The sequence below is a fragment of the Phocoena sinus genome, chromosome 10 (genome assembly GCF_008692025.1).
Source record: "Phocoena sinus isolate mPhoSin1 chromosome 10, mPhoSin1.pri, whole genome shotgun sequence".
Taxonomy (NCBI): domain Eukaryota; kingdom Metazoa; phylum Chordata; class Mammalia; order Artiodactyla; family Phocoenidae; genus Phocoena; species Phocoena sinus.
The window spans coordinates 86,370,177-86,387,775 of record NC_045772.1 but is presented as its reverse complement, the minus strand read 5'-3'; the positions used below and the strand labels follow the sequence as shown (position 1 = coordinate 86,387,775).

The following is a 17,599-nucleotide window of genomic DNA, read 5'->3' as shown; positions in this document are numbered from 1 at the left end:
CCCTGACATATTTTTAAAGGGACACAGTGACTACAGATTGGGAAAATAACTCCGGAGGGGCAAATGTGAAAGCAGAGAGACTATTTAGGAGGCTACTGTAGAACTTCACACACACTGTGTCAGTCGGGGTTGGAAGCCAGGTCAGAACTAATATCCCTGATTTAAAATCATTTATACCATTGGTCCCCTGTTCAATTGTTTGTCTCATCCAATAGAACCTAAATAGGCACAGACCATATCTATAATCCCCATTTTACAACTAAGGAAAACGAAATTTGGAAAGGTTGATTTTTCTCAGTGTCATAGATAGTCATTAGTGACACAGGCAGCACTTACATAAAATTCTATTTCTTCAAAATCTAAATAATTATGCGTGCAGCAGTTGCCTTTTGGTAGATTAAACTGAAAGCTAAAGTAATTAAAAATTTTCAAAATGCTACATAATTGCTATTGACAGTCAACTTAAAGAGTCTTTAGGCATTATAATAGTCTCTGGTATCTCTGGAATTATATTAAAGAAAGAAAATTATATTTACCATGATTTTAATACTAAATGCTCTCCTCTGTAGCTAGAAATTAAAAAACAGTTATCCTCATTAAGTGGTTCTTAACTAATTTTGGTCAAGGACCCATTTTGATAAAAGTGACAAAAACTATGAACCTCTTCCCTTAAATACTCACATACATACAAAAATGTTCTTACTTTTCCAGTGGGGTTCACAGACCCACTGAAGTGCAGGTTATGCAACACTGATAATAAGGTAACTGACTTATCAATCTGAATATGTTAATAACTCAATACACCTTGTCCCTATCACGCTGAATAGGTTTTTACTATTGATATTTCAAACACCACTACGATTATTAGCCTTTAGTCACATAGTGCCTGAACAAAATGAGAATCAAGGTGATATGATGTCCTTTTATCAGGTACCTCTACTCTGAAGGGTGCGTGTAGGGCAAAGAAATTGGCTCCTCAAGGATAATTTGAGAGGGAGTATGGCACTGGGGGGCCGTAGATAGAATGATCGCAACCCTACCGTTTGGCACTGGCTCTTCAATCCAGCTGCTGTGGTAACCTCATAAACAGAGGAAAGGGTGAAATTAGAAATAACTTAGAGCCAGATTAATAAACTGCAGAGGAAAAGGATACCATCTAGAAAAATGGTTCCAAAAGCCCACGTATCATTATCAGTTCTCTAGAAAACACATTTCAGGTATTCCACTACATTTACAACTCTAAGTACAGTGTGCCAATGGCCATGATTGTTAAATTATTGCTTTTAGGGATAATAATGATTTTATGAAAGGTTGGATATTTTTTCACCAATCGAGTAGGTGATTACAGTCATTATTTTATATTAAAATGAGCCTCTCTAAATCATTCTTTTATTTTCTTTCATGACACTGGGTAACTGGTTCAGATATGGTGTAATATCTGTGAACTAAATGCTGGTTTGGTTTAGTGATTCAGATTCTGCAAGAGCTATAAACTCAACCCATTAGGTCCCCTAATGAGTCAAGTAGTACACATGTAATATTTTTAGCATGATGTTAAATGAGCTTGTAGTAAAGGAAATGCTTTTTTTATACAGGTACAGATATGAAAGGTATTCTCCCTTCTCCAATTCCACTTTCAGCATCTCTCCGTGTTTCCTGGGGTCAAACAGTCCGTTACCAATCTCAGTTATGGAAAAATCACAATCCAAAATAAATAATGGTAAGATGATTATTTTTTACTTGACTAAACAAGCTCTTTTGAAAGACGTTATAGGTGCTTTAATATGAACAAAAAGTATCTATGTGATTTTTTGCTGTCAAAAGCTTTACTACTTCAGATATTATAGTGCCATAAAAATTCCTAGAATATAAAGCAGAGATGAGATCCTAAGAAAATATGCAGACAATCAAATATTATGGAAAGATGGGGCATTAATTGCTGGTGACTAAGCAAAGCTTCCAGTGGTTCCAAACAAGGCAATCTGTGAAAAAGGGTAAAACTAGTTTAGCATGTACAAACCTCAGCCCGTTGCTCAGATATAAAAGAAATATATTTTTCCCCAAAACTCAAGTTGATTTCTACGTTCAGCCCCTTTTCATCAGAATGGCAAAAACGCAGTCTCAGTCAATTTGTCCCTAACCTCTATCCATGTTCCCAGGGGTTGCTTGCATTCCAGGGAGCTTTACATTATAGTAAAGGAGAAGATTGTGGGAGGGGAGGTCTTGGTGTTATCAGTAGTCCTCTGTCAGCCTAAATATCTAAAATCCCTCTGGCCACAGTGTTTGTTCACACATGTCATCTTGGGGTCATCTTATGTCCATGTTCGTGTCCTTTTTAGCACAGTGGCTCTCTCTGATGCAAAAGTGAACATCATGGAAACATGGAAATAATTCTGCTTTCCACACAAGAGAGGATTTGGGGAATTTCGTTAGCATATCCAGAATTCCACATGGCTGACCCCTACTGCAAAGCAAGGCTATATGTGGGCCACCCTCGGGAGCATGGGAACCATCTCTTCTGTGTTGCTCTAGGCATTGGAAACCCTGTGAAGAGGCAGGGGCAGGGATGCCTAGCTATACTGTGCAGCCATCTCCTCTTCAGGATCTTACTACCTCCCTGAGTTCTTCCTGGCCACAGTGGCACAGGTTCTCTTCACTCATGGAGTCCATGAATCTACCCACAGGTGTTGGCTATGTCTCTGGGGTGCTGCACTGGCAGGTGCTCAAATCCTCTCTCCATAGCCTTTTAGCATAAATATGCTCAACACCTCCTCCCCGCCACCCTCATCTTACTCCCTACCCCTAGGCTGGGGAATCCATTTCTACAGAGGCAGTGTGGAAGTCCTTCTTTATATACCTGCTACTCATCTAAATCTTTTATCTACACCATAAAACCTTTTCACTCCCCTAACATCCTCATCAATGCTTCCTTCTGAGATGTCCTTTTCCTGGTCAATGAACCTGAGAAGTCTGGCTGTTTGAATGAAGGGAAGGGCCAAAAGATTAAAAGAAATATTGAAACATGAGGGGTGAAAATGGGGTGATCATAAACATGTAAACAAATGTACCCTGTCATGCTATATGAAAAGAAAGCATTCTAGAAGAAAAAGCAAATGTGAAAGAAGGTAATAGGTAAATTCAGGAGGGCATATAAAAATCAACGGATGAGAACAGAGGGCTTGTTTATATAAGAATATAATGGACAGTAAGTTTAATTCAGGTCCATATAAAGAGGCAAGGAGATGAGCTAAAGAATTTGGACTTTCACCTGTACACAATGTAGAGTCACTGAAGATATTTTATTTTGTTCTTGGTTCTGACAGTCAGGGGAGAGACATGGTATAAATGACAATACAACTAGTTAGGAAATATTTAAGCCTTTAATGTTAAAAAGAGAGGCATAGGGTTTAGGGTGGGGAATGAAGATATTTTAATGTGAAGAGACGAGTTATTAGACAGGTCCAGAGTATAACACTCACGACTCGATCCTTTTCTTTCCTTTAGATGAGATCCTGCTCCCTTAAAGTCATAGATTTATGTGGATACTAGACATAGTGGACACAAGGCTTATCCTAAAGGGGTTAGTGGGGTAAATAGAGGACTCTTCTCAAAAATGCTTTGCGCACAAACCCCGTTTCACCCAAATACTCTAGAACAGCGCTCTCCACGGGAACTTCCGTGATGATGGAAATGTTCTGTATCTATACTGTCCAGTACAATAGCTATTAGTTGCACAAGACTATTGAGTACTTGAAATATAGCCAGTGTGACTGAGAAATGGAATTTTAAATTCATGTAATTTTTATTAATTTAAATTTCAATAGCCACATGTGGCTTGTAGCCGCTGTACTGGAATGCACAAAGCTAAGGTGTCTACACTTATCTACAAGACTCCTCTACCAACAAGCATAGAACCCCACAAATGTCAGGGCTGGAACTGACATTGGAATCAATTTTTTTTTTTTTGCGGTACGCAGGCCTCTCACTGTTGAGGCCTCTCCCGTTGCGGAGCACAGGCTCCAGACACGCAGGCTCAGCGGCCATGGCTCACGGACCCAGCCGCTCCGCGGCATGTGGGATCTTCCCAGACCGGGGCACGAACCTGTGTCCCCTGCATCAGCGGGCGGACTCTCAACCACTGCGCCACCAGGGGAGCCCTGGAATCAATTTTTAAAAAGGAGTCCCCATTATATTTTGGGAAGTGGAATAGAAATCCAGAGAAGATAAGTGAAAAATCCCTGGTCACTTGGCTACATTTCTAGAAGAGGCAGAATCAGAACAGAAAGCAACATGACTACATAGTAATCTTTTCTGTCACAGAGTCTGACTCATCTGTACAAAAGCGCTCACCCCAGTTCTTCATAACCCATACTTTACCTTCAAAAATCACTTTCAAGGTTACTAGAGGAGAAGATGTCTCTTGCCTCATAGGATTATTAGGAGAATTCAATTTGAAAATGTCTGCAAACCACTTAGCCCAGTGCCTTGCTTTCCACACAAGAGAGGATTTGGGGAATTTCGTTAGCACGTCCAGAATTCCACATGGCTGACCCAGAAGTGGTGATTTCTTTATAGATGGTTAATATTATTGCTTTTATTAAAGTCACCAAACTCTTCAAAGTATATTTAATTTATTATATGGGAGTAATTATTCTACTTCGCATGTTCATACTAAGACGTGACTTTTATGAAAGCATTATAAAATTGTTAGCTTTGAATTTCCCTCTAAAAATACTGTCAAAAGGTTCTTTTTGTTGGAATAGTTATACAACTGAGGCATATAAGGTTTTAACTTTTTATATGAATTTGTTTCTGAAACGTGAGCCCTTAACATGGCCATTCACTATCAAACAGTTATAACTGTAGGCAATGATGTTCAAATTTGAAGTATCAACCATATAAAATTTTGAATTTCAGATAAAACTTGTTCAGCAATAAAATTACAAGTGATTTCTGTTGCAAAATAGAAAAGTTTGAAGATTAAGGTGAGAAAAGCCTTGTTCAAATTTTTGTACTTTGTCCCAGACAGGATACTGAATGTTACTGGAGCGTAGAAATTCAAAGAATTCATTATAAATATGAAATAAAAAGAAAGAAAATAAGAACTAAGGGGACAGGAACAAGAAGCAATAGATGTCCTTGTTCTCTGGGGGATTTACACTGCCTAAAATATCTTGCTCAAACTCCTATCAAATTAGGTTTATGGCAAATTTCACTTCTGCATTCTAATGCAACTTTAGGACAACTTGTAGACATGCTGAATAAATGTTTAACTTCGATAGTGATCGAATTTCAACCTCATCTGCTTTCCTTTCAAGAATGTGAAATTGATGCTGGCTCCTCCATGTGGGCTTATGTCTTCCTGGGGAACCTTCTTCGTGGCATTGGAGAAACTCCCATTCAGCCTCTAGGCATTGCCTACCTTGATGATTTTGCTAATGAGGACAACGCGGCTTTCTATATTGGTAATGTCCACCTCATTCATCTTCTTGGGATACAGGGTACCTGGTTTTCTCAACTTCATTCTCAACTAAATAGGGTGTGGAAGGTTTTATACTTCATATCCAACTCCTTTATTCAGTTTGCATTTTTCTGAAGTCCACACTGAGGATTTAGATAGCGAAGGAACTTCAGTTAGAAGGACCTATTGCATTAGGGAAAGAATATCAGATTAAAAGTAAGTATCTGTGAGCTCAACTGCTGTGATATATGACTTGTGCAAGTATCTTCATGGATACAGAAGAAGGACAAGAGCAAGGCCTGAGCCAACCATACGTCTGGACAGGCCCCAGCAGATAAACTAGCAGCTAAGATCACAAAACCCAAAATACAGCAAACTCCAAAGGTAAACGAATGGAAGCAGTATTTATCGAGCGCCTCTTATGTCTCGGAAGCTAACTTTGTTCTGTTTCATACATTAGTCTTGATTTTGGGGGTTCTGACCTTTTGAGAGTCTCACCCTCAGAGACAGAAGGACAAGATTTAAATTCATTGAGGGGGCTGTAGGTAGGTCCATGGTATGGTTCTGCCCTGGCTACTCACACAGAACTCCAGAGGTCTCTGATGATATCCAAGCATGCTGTAGTTAAAAACAGGGCACCAGTTCTAATGGAAAACTGTAGCATAGATTAGGACCTAGAATTGGAACAGAAGCTCCATGGCACACGCTAGGCAATTACTCTGGGGACCAGAGGAAAGATTGCAGCCAAGAGATGCACACAGGCATCAGGGTGTCCCCGTCCTGTCCAGGAGCTCAGAGCCTGATCACTCTGCTTTGCCCTCTCTTCTATTCTGAAAAGGATCTGGTAACTGCTATTTACTCCTCCAGTTAATTTAAATCACTCTCCCAGGGATATGTGTGTAAGCTCAGTGATGAAATGAAAGGCAGATGGGAGATATTTTTCAAGGAAGAACAATCTTTCTGGTTACTAGAAATGGTGTCATTTGGGAGATCTGCTCCACCTGCCTGTTAAAGCTGCCCAGGTGGGTCGTGAGCGTTCCAGAGGACACCTCTCCCCTCTCCCAAGTCTAGCTCCTTTGCTGGCTGCATAGTTACTGCACTTGCAGATGGTCCCCCAGAAGCTCTGAATGCAAGCACATTTCATTAACATGGAAGAAATCAATTTTAATGTCAAAACAAGTTTTATGTTTAACTGACCATAAAAGGTTTCTGAAAGACTGTCAAAATAGTATAATTCTGATTTTTATCACTAGGGGGAATCTAATCCTAAGGGAGTAAAATTTGCTCCATTTGGGGAAATTAACTTCTTCAGAGTCTTAGTGTTATTTTCTTACTAAGAGATAATTAATGCCTTAAAAATGTTCACCCTTCTTCCAACACTGAGGAGGACTTATTTCCGACTCATTGAGGCTGAAAAATGGACAAATCAAGCACACTTAAGGGAAGAGTTGAGGAAACATTTTCAGTGACTAACTGAATCTTATGCACATTTCTTGTTTAAAAATTAATTTACAAGAGCAAATAAATTGCACTTTTTTTTTTTTTTTTTGGTGCAGGGTGTGTGCAGACGGTTGCAATTATAGGACCAATCTTTGGCTTCCTGTTAGGCTCATTATGTGCCAAACTGTATGTTGACATTGGCTTTGTAAATCTAGGTAAGGGAGTTTATTTCTATTTATTCAGTTACCTTATTTAGTTACTGTAATTTTTTAATAGGAATACGTATAGAAAATATCAAGTTGCCTTTTTATAAAATGACAGGATGGTAATCTTTCATAAAGTGGAAATAATCCATGGAAAACTTATTACTGATACAATCATCACACATGATTGTATGTGTATGGGATATGAAAAATAGGTGTGATTAGAACCGGATGACCCACAGTTTGTTATTCGGATGTATTAGTTTCCACTTCTGGTTTCCCAGTTCAAAGGCATTCCAGCTTAGTTAAGACTAACAACTGTGGTTAATTGCTGGCTCTTGTTGGTTTCAGGTGAATCAACATTTACTGCAGTCGCATCAATTGATAACATATTTCTGGACTTGTCAGAAAGGCCAAAGATTGAAAGTCTTCTGGCAACTAAAATTCCCTTATTAATGTACGAGTCTGTTTTAGTAGAAGGCATATTATAGTGAGACTAAACTTTCCTCCTGGGCGAATGCTTGTGGAGGAATAAATGGAGGCCTCATCTTTCCATATTTATTAATTTGTTTCTTTCCTTATATAAGATGTAGTCCTTGACATAGATAAAATTCATCTGTTTTTTTTTAAAGACACCCTAGAAGGCAGTTAAAAAACTAAGAAACAAGTTTCATTTTTATAAATTCTGGAATTGCATTGTCATTAGTGTGTATTATAAATGATTATCATGTGTTAAAAAAGAATGCAAAACTCTTGGGCTAGTTGTTCTTTTTTAATCAAATAAGCTGGAATACACATTCCCAAAAATTTTATTTATTCATTTATCCATTATTACTACCAAATTTATTTCACATCTACTCTATCTCAAGTGATATTCTACCACAGCGAACAAGATATTGGGCTGGCCAAAAAGTTCACTCGGCTTTTCTGTAGATGTTATGGAAAAACCAGAGTGAACTTTTTGGCCAACCTAATAGTTGCGTTCCTTTACTTCATGAAGTTTAAAATCTGGTCGTGGAGACTGATATACATAAGAAAGTGTTGTGTGATGAGTGGGTACAGAGAAAAATTGTGAAAGGGAAGCAATGCACATGCAGTGGTAAACTAGTTAAAACACTGTAGTGAGTATAACGTAGTACCAATTGAGCCTAGTTGTCAAAGGATTCTCATAGAATGTTGCAGAGGTAGAGTATAATAATATGTTTCATAGGTTCTTATATAGAAGAAAAAACTTGATTTGGTTAAAAACTTTGTCAATGCTTTACCTTTTAGTCAAATAAGAAATAGTATCAAAAATAAAATTTTATGATGATTAGATATTGATGTTTTAATTACATATACAAATCTTGCTTTGGACCTGGAATAGCTCTGAAGTATTCTCAATCATCATTTAATAAATAACATTCTGAGTGGCTCAGACTAGATTTGGGCCAGAGGGCATAGGGCGTAACTGTTTCTTCCAGTAAAGTCTTAGACAAACATTCAATATGTAAATCAGATGAAAGTGGTACTCATGTGGGGTAGCTGGCAGAAGGTTTTAAGCCCTCATAATTCTTTCTCACATGTGCTTTTTTCCTGTCATGGGTCCAGACAGAAGCCCCAGAGCAGTAGTGAGACCCCTTCCAGTATGTAGACTCTATACTTTTCATCAAAGAAACAAAGGAGAAATAATCATGCTCTGAAAACACCCTCTTTCCTTCAAAAAGCAAGATAACAATAATGTTCAGATTAGAAAAGGTTATCATGTATGAATTATTAGGTATTTTTATGATGTGGTAGAGGTAACATTTGGATTTTTTTTTTTTTTTTAAAGAGGACTCTTCAACACACTAGCTTTGCTGTATATGCTCTTTGGCCACCCTCTCTCTTTTTCAGATCATATAACCATCACCCCAAAGGACCCACAGTGGGTGGGTGCCTGGTGGCTTGGTTATCTAATAGCAGGAAGCATAAGTCTTCTGGCAGCTGTGCCTTTCTGGTATTTACCAAAGAGTCTACCAAGACCCCGGAGCAGAGAGGATTCCAATTCCTCCTCTGAGAAATCTAAGTTTATTATGGATGATCCCACAGACTACCAAACACCTCTTGGAGGAAAAAGCAAAAATCATGGAAATGGCAAGAGGTGAGCCAGATTCTCCTTGATTTTGACACACTTTCCATTTCCTGTTGAAACTTTATAGGCAATCTATAAATAATACCCCTCTCTCCACTTCATGTGTTCAGAAAAAACTGAGAAACTATACAGGAAGCAAGAAATGAAGATTATTAAAAAGTCAGCTTTATTACTGGGAAAACTGATTGAAGAACTTGACCCAGAGTCTTGTAACCTTCTTTGCTGCTGTCCCCACCTTTACACTTCCTCAGTGTAGACCTTGCAACTGCCCCTCCCTGGGAGGGCTGTTTCACATTCACCTGGGTGGACAGAATGAGTGAATCTTCAGGGCTTGTGGCCTTTTAACAGATGGCATCCACCCACTTGAAAATGTGCTCCAGTGCATGTGTCCACTAGTGATCAAAGGAGTGTGGCATAGGGCCAAAGGTCAGACATGTTCTAGTGAATACACCTCCACATGGAAAAGGGTGGCCATGAGAAAGATTGGTCCCCCTCAACTGGCCCAGCAATACTGACAATTTATAGAAATCATCACATTTCTGTGTGGCTGTGTAAAAGAAGAAGGGAGAATGCCAAAGCTCATTTCTAACAATAATTAACTGGAGATAACTTTCAATTCCCTTCTCTGCACACTATGACCCAAGTTTGAAGGAGAGAGACCAGAAAACTCAAGTTCATAATGTCCTGTCCATGACTCCCAGCTCAATGGTGAGGGAGTATCTTATCCCTTATGTCTTTTACCCACATCAGAGGAATCTGTTCCTGTCTGACACTCTAATTTTATAATCTAGATTTTATGCCTGTAGAAGTGAGTGCTTATGTCTGGATCTGAGCCTGGCCGGAACTCAGCCTTGACTTGTGCCAATGGCTTAATATCTAGAATGCGTGTGTGTACCCACGCTATAAATGCTCCTCAGAACCATGACAATGAGACTCAGCCTCTAAGCCCTGATGCCATGGCTGTATCTTCTGCCAAGTGTGACACTGTCTTTAATTACTCCATGCTATTTTTGTCTCATAGATTTTTCTTCCATCACTGAAGAGTCTTTTTGGAAATCCAGTGTACTTCTTATATTTGTGTGCAAGCACCGTTCAGTTCAATTCCTTATTTGGCATGGTGACTTATAAACCGAAGTACATTGAGCAACACTATGGCAGTCATCCTCTAAGGCCAACTTTGTTATCGGTAATGCTTCTCTGTCCTTCTGCTTGCCAATAGGCAATATCAGCTGTGTCTTGTTAATCCTCAGTAATTTAAGAGAAATTGTTCCAATATTTAGACTGAAGGTAACTTGTGGCATTTCAAAAAGTAAGCGAAAAAATCTAGCAGAGTAAAATATTTAGATAGTCTGTGGTACGACTCTGTAGCAAAAATTGTTCAGAACTATGTGTGAATGACACGAGAATATCACATAGACCAAATATGCATTTTATTAGGAGATTGTTAGTACTGGATATTTGTCTTTCAAGTGTAGCTGAAACCTCATAACAGTGGCCATTTTACCTGAACAGTTTCTAGGATTACAAAAGGTAAGTATTCAGACAGGTTAAAAGGTGTGCATTGCAAAACAAAGTTTGTGTTTGCTCAGAGTTGAAAGACTTCTCTGATTCCTGGCATTTGGGTTATTTAAAAGGACTGTGTTTCTAGCCCAGCAGGACAGCCAATAAGAGACATATTCAAGGACAAAAAAAAAAGATGAAGAAGAACCAGAATCTCCAAATATATAACCACCATCCTGTAAGCAATTGGATACTTTAAAACCTGGATTAGCTCCTTTAGTCCACAAAAGTGTTATTTAATGCTACTGTTTCAAAGTATAAAACATATTCTATTCCTTTGGACATGTTCCTTTATGATAGGAGACTCCAATGGCTTAAAATAATTTCTTCTTCATAAAATATTTTAAAAATTGCTCTATTCATCTATCTCTGAAAGAGACCAGGGTGGGTGTGTGTGTGTGAGGGAAACAGCTGAGCATATTTCGGGATGTATAAATTTCTTATAATAAACCTGGATAATGGGCACTTAGCAGATGCAATTCTAATTGACTCTTTGAACTGCTGTCCTTCCCCTAAATTCTAAATGTGAAGGCTATAATCACTGTTGAATTTTACTTTCAACATTAATTGGTTCAAATTAATTTAATTTTATTATTTAATGGTTGACCTGGAGAAATATTGATATTTTAGGGTTTTTTTTTAACCCCACACCCCATCCATGCCAATCAAAGCTTTATACTGACTTTACGAAGACTAGAAGAGGAATGAAATTTTGACATTCTTTTTATTTTAACATTTCTTTTGTGTTTAGAGACATAACTTATAAGCAACAGTTAGGTCTACAGACCTTAAATGTATAGCTCAGCTGGATAAATGTTTACATGTGTATATCTGTGTGGTGGATCATTATCCAGAACACGTAGCACAATTCAGTTCCCCAGAAGGCTCCCTCAAAACTTCTCCTACCCAGTGCTCTTCTCCAAGTTAATAACTATTCTGAACTCCACCATTATCGATCAGGCTTGGCTGTTTTTGAACTTTATATAAATGGAGTAAGTTATGTACTCTTTTGTAACTAGCTTTTTTCAGTGGAAGTGAAATCTACAAGATTCATTCATGTTATTGCGTGTAGTCGTGGTTTGTTCTTCTCGTTGCTGTGTAATATCCCGTTACATAAATATACCACAGTTTGTTTGTTTTCTTGTTGATGGACATTTGGGTTGTTTACTGCTTTGGGCTATCATAAGTAACACTGCGCAAACATTCCACACATATTTGGTAGGCAGATTCACTCATTTGTCTTGGCTATATCCCGGAGTAGAATTGCTGGATCATAGGGAATATGTTTCGATCTGGCTGATATTGCCAAAACATTTCACCAAAGAGTCGTGCAAATGTTTACTCCCATTAGAAGTGTAAGAATGCTCCAATTGCTCCATATCCTTCTGATGTTTGGTATTGTCAGTCTTTTTCACTGTAACCATTCTTACGGGGTGTGATGGTATCTTATTGTGGCTTAATTTGCATTCATCTGCTGACTATGTTGAGCATTTTTTCCCAGGCTTGTTGGTCATTTCATTATCTTTTGTTAATCCTGTTTGAGTCGTTTGCCCATTTTAATTGGATTGTCAATCTTTTTCTTATTGGTTTGTAGGCGTACTGTATTTTTTCTTGATACAAGTTCTTTATTGAATATATGTTTTGCAAATATTTCCTCACAGACTTCAATTTGCCTTTTCACTCTTCTTAATTTTAATCAAGTCCAATTTTAATCTTTTCCTCTTTCATTAGTGGTATTTTGAGCCTGTTTTAAGAAATCTTTGTCAAACCCCAAGGTTACGAAAATGTTTTCTTAATATTGCTCCTAGTAGGTAAAAATCCTATACTCTGAAAACTATGAAACATTGATGAAGGAAATTGAAGATGATACAAAAAATGGAAAGATATCCCACACTCTTGGATTGGAAGAATATTGCTAAAATGCCCTTACTATCCAAGGCAATCTATAAGTTTAACGCAATCCCTATTAAAATACCATGACAGGAATAAAGACACAGACCTACTAGAGAATGGGCTTGAGGATATGGGGAGGGGGAAGGGTAACCTGTGACAAAGCGAGAGAGAGGCATGGACATATATACACTACCAAACATAAGGTAGATAGCTAGTCGGAGGCAGCCACATAGCACAGGGAGACCAGCTCAGTGCTTTGTGACTGCCTGGAGGGGTGAGATAGGGAGGGAGACGCAAGAGGGAAGAGATATGGGAACATATGTACATGTATAACTGATTCACTTTGTTATAAAGCAGAAACTAACACACCATTGTAAAGCAATTATACTCCAATAAAGATGTAAAATAAAATAAAATAAAAATATTGCTCCTAGTAGATTATTTTAACTTTCACATTTAGGTTATAATCCATTTCAAAGTATTTTTTTCAAAGTATGTTCACATAATACAAAGTATTTTTGTGTTATGTGAAGGAGGTCAACATTCATTTATCAAAATGAAGAGACCATCTTCTCCCCATGAATTGTAGTGAAGAACATACCTTTAAGTATATGTTTATTTCTCATTATTCAAGATGTGCATAACGCTTAGAGATTGGGGGCCTTTGATTTTGCGCCCACTAGAATGATGAATAAGTTCTTTAAAATTTTCCAGTTGAAAAGTTCATTTCATAAAGGAAAATTAAGGGTCTTTGGGGGGGAAGTTACTTAGAAAGAAATGAAATTACATGTAATCTCATTCCTTTATTAAGTAGATAATAAATGAAGTATGTTTTACCCTGTAAATTATCTTTAAGAGTAATTAGCACAGATGAAAGAATGTGAGATTCTGAGAGATTCAATGGCCTGCCCAATATCATGCATATGTATCATACATACATACATACATGATATAGCCAGGAATAACATTATTTCCCCTGAGCTTCTGAGTTGTATTTCCTCACTGGGCATAATTATTTTTGGAAAACTGCCAGGAAGAATCTGATTAATAATTATCTTTTGAATTGTGGCTGACTGATTTCTTTTAATCCATGACCCTACTCTGTATACTGAAATGGACTCTGAGAGCCAAACAAACTCATCATCAGAATTTTTTGAGCCATCTATCAAAGGTTGCCTGGAACTCTAATTCCTCATAGTTTCTGGCATATCTATAGATAATTCAAGTACTTTTGTGAGAGCTAAGTAAAAATGTTTAGTAATTCCACGTCATTATAACTAGGATACTTTCCTGAGTGCATTGTAATTTTAAATTATTAAGTATGGGATACAGCAGAGTAAGGGAAGTGGGTAAATTATTCAACATCCCTAACATTTATTTTGATTTTCCATAGAATGGTGAAAAGAAATGCATCACTGGGTTAAAATAAAGATGAAAAAGACATATAAAATGGATTGTAAATTCACATAGCTCTCATTCAACAAATATATTTTCTCCCTTTCTTCGCTTCTTCTTTCCTACCCCTCTTTTCTCCTTCAGCTTTTTTCTTTGGATTATGGGAGAATGACCCTTTCTGTAATAAAATATGGGAAAGGCACAAAAAAGACACATTTCCCTTCTCTCAGAGAAAGCATTTGATATGACATGGAGGAAAGAATAAACAGAAATTTCCCTAAAGTGTTCAAGGGCCGACTGATCCAATGAAAATTTATTTTACTGTACATGTTTTTATATGTTGGTCACATTCTTTCTAAAGTTTAGAAATAGCATTTTCTTGTGTTAATTTTACAAATAAAATGAAAGAAAAATAAACAACAATAATTTTTCAAAGTCAGGGACTAGAAAGTATGTGATAAAATGGTTTTGTTTTGTTTTTAAAGGGTATGGGCTTTAAAAAAATTTCCTTCCAATTTCTACTGAAAGAAATGTGATTAGACAGCTGAATCTTTCATTTAGGCTTTTTCCTATCACTATGAGTTACATGGACATGATCTTTCCTTTTCCTTCTTAATACACAGATTGCAATTCTTTATTTTTGCTTAATTTCTTGAAATTTTTTGATTAAATAAGATAGTAAGTAGTAGACAAGATACATCAACACTGACTATCATTGGCAATGATTATCATTCTCAATTTTTGGAGATGTTACACAAATAAGGAAAAATTAAGAGGTTTGAGAAAAAATGATCATAAGAGAAAGCATTATTATTTTTGTGGCTAAGCTAGCATAGTAAATTTAGAATTGTATTATGATGTGTTCTAGAATTAAGTAAAGTTACAGTAAAAACCTGTGAGGTGATGGAAAACTATCTTAATTTGTGAGGGAAAAAAAACCTCTTATTATGCCCAAGAAGGATGGCTAATTTTACTTCTTTGTCTGCACCCAAATGGTTATATGAATATGTAAATTTTTCTTGCACTTTTTTCTCTCTGTAAAATAAAAATCTTAATACTTATTTCTTCTAACATTAGAGTAATATTGTGAGGGTCCATGATATAACCAAGACTTTTACTTCACTGGGAAAAAGGCTTTAAAAACATCCTAAAGTACTATTATTACTATAACTCATTACTGTTTCATCCTAATGGCTAAGGCTTTCATGCACCTGTATGGGAATCAAAGTTTCCAGTTTATATCGTAATTCTGCTGAGCATCTCGAAACAGTTTACACATTCCTCATAACTCTTGTTTGGGATAGTAACAAAGAATAGGGTCTTTAACTTGAACAAGTGTGCTGAAATAATAATAGTAATAATAATAATACTAAAATATATAATAATAAACTATCTTGTAGCTTTCCTGATATTTGGATAAACATAAATATTAAATTCAAGAGAAATCATATAAAATAAACTGAAACAAACTGTAGGTGCTAGGATTAAATTATAGCTAATGTTTCCAGTTGGAATATTTAGATGGTAAACATTTTATCGGGTTGGCCAAAAGTTTGTTTGGTTACTGACTACGTTGTTCAATAAAGTTCTTGGTGAAAATGAAAAATGTCTTATTTTTACTTTAAACCAAATGAACTTTTTGACCAACACAGTAAGAGAGACACATTTTATGGTGTGAATGGAAAAGGTGTGCAATGAAGAAATCAATGTGAAATTTCTACCTCATTAAATGACTCAACAATACCTAAGATGAAAGAAAAGAAGCACATCTCACACGCTGTCCAGGAACTTCGCCATCACACTGGCCCTTCATGGACAGCTTATAGATCCTAGGGAACTTGAGAGGGAGAATCACGCTGGCAGTATATGTGAAATGTGCTACTAATCTTTTTGAAATCATGTCATAGTTTAGTCATCTTGAAACAGGAGAGTAACTATTAACTAATTATTAAATATTTCTATGTTTCTATAACTTAAATTAGCCAAGTAGTTAATAATACGTCAGAAACTATTGTATAATTTTGTATAATCCCTTAGAAAGTTTGTGTGAGTGTACTCGTATTTCTTTTAGAGATTCACAAAATTTTCTTTTTCCTCAGGGCTCATCAATATACCTGCAGTGGCCTTTGGAATATTCTCTGGGGGGATAGTCATGAAAAAATTCAGAATCAGTGTGTGTGGAGCTGCAAAGCTCTACTTGGGATCATCTGTCCTTGGGTACCTCCTATTCCTTTCCCTTTTTGCATTGGGCTGTGAAAATTCTGATGTGGCAGGACTAACAGTCTCCTACCAAGGGTATGTTCACTCATTAAGTAATCTGAGGAGATTGCCTTGTTTAATCAAATTATGGATAGAGTTTCAAAATAAGATAATTTAATTTTTAAGCATTGTAACTAAGAAAAAGAAGTTAATGTTTTATTATGGGATAGTGGATATTATGGAATAGTGGACAATGCTTATGACATGTAAGCTGTTATTGTCACCAAAATCTGTCATTTCCTTTGAATTTGAATGTGTTAGAGAAATATAGAGAATGCCAAATCCACATCTTACTTTAGGGCAGCAACCTGATAGTGGAAAATACAGACCTTGAATTTTGCCTCTACCCATTCTTAGTGAAGTGACATTGTATGAGTTATTTAACGTAGCCTCAACTTTTGCATTTTAAAAATAGAAATAATAACTGCCTCTTAAGGTTTTGTAAGGCGAGATGATATACACGGAAGTGATTAGTACTTACCTGGCACAAAATAGATGTGCCACTCATGGAAACAATTGTATTTTTTTTCTTTGAACACCTAGATAACTGGAATGGTCTCTGTGCCACGCTTTTTAGTCTCTGTTACTCAAATCAAGGGAAATTTCAGGAGAAAATGGCTATCCCTCAACCCAGTGACCCACATTCCAGTTCTCTTTAGCTCTCTGCAGCTGATCACAAGAATATTTATTGATGCTTTCAGACTTATGCCATCCTGCCTGGGGTGGGTGATTCGTTTCCAGAGTCTAAAGGCTGGGTCTTAAAACTACTTCACCCTTCCCCTCCAAGAGTCCTTGCTATCACTCTACCCTGAACCTGAGTTACCAGAGGCAGTTCTCTTCATCCTTCCACCTATCTATACATTATTTGTTTTAAAAAAAGTTATTGAGCTGCTACTAGTTGCCAGGCCAGCCTCCCTGATTGTATCTGCCTGACTGCCTAAAATTTCGCCTGTGGTTCAAAGGCCAACACTCCTGACATTATGTTCTGTTTCCTGATGGTTCAGTTGCTTCTTGCTCACTGCTTGCTCTCCAGCTTCCTTCCACATTTATCTATCTGTCTTGTGTTCATGTTCCATTACCTTCATTATCCTGGTTTCCCCTGTTAAGTGAACATCAATTATACTTTTGCCATCTAAAATGTTCAGGAAAATTAATGAATGCAAACTTCATATATCGTTGCTTCTAAGAGTTATCAAAGCAACAGTTAGACTTAATGGAGTGTAGTGTTGCCTTGGTAACAGTGAGCAATGTAGATTAAGAATGTTAGTTGTAGCT

At 37.0% G+C, this 17,599-nt stretch overlaps 1 protein-coding gene across 1 annotated transcript in view; it reads left to right on the top strand.

Moving 5' to 3' along the window:
• Positions 1-17,599, top strand: part of SLCO1C1 (solute carrier organic anion transporter family member 1C1) — a 53,682-nt gene that overhangs the window by 15,583 nt on the left and 20,500 nt on the right. The window contains 8 exon segments of the mRNA XM_032646026.1: positions 1,596-1,720; positions 5,319-5,465; positions 7,018-7,116; positions 8,980-9,194; positions 9,196-9,227; positions 10,241-10,371; positions 10,374-10,403; positions 16,165-16,360. Coding sequence (XP_032501917.1) covers positions 1,596-1,720; positions 5,319-5,465; positions 7,018-7,116; positions 8,980-9,194; positions 9,196-9,227; positions 10,241-10,371; positions 10,374-10,403; positions 16,165-16,360 — 975 coding nt within the window.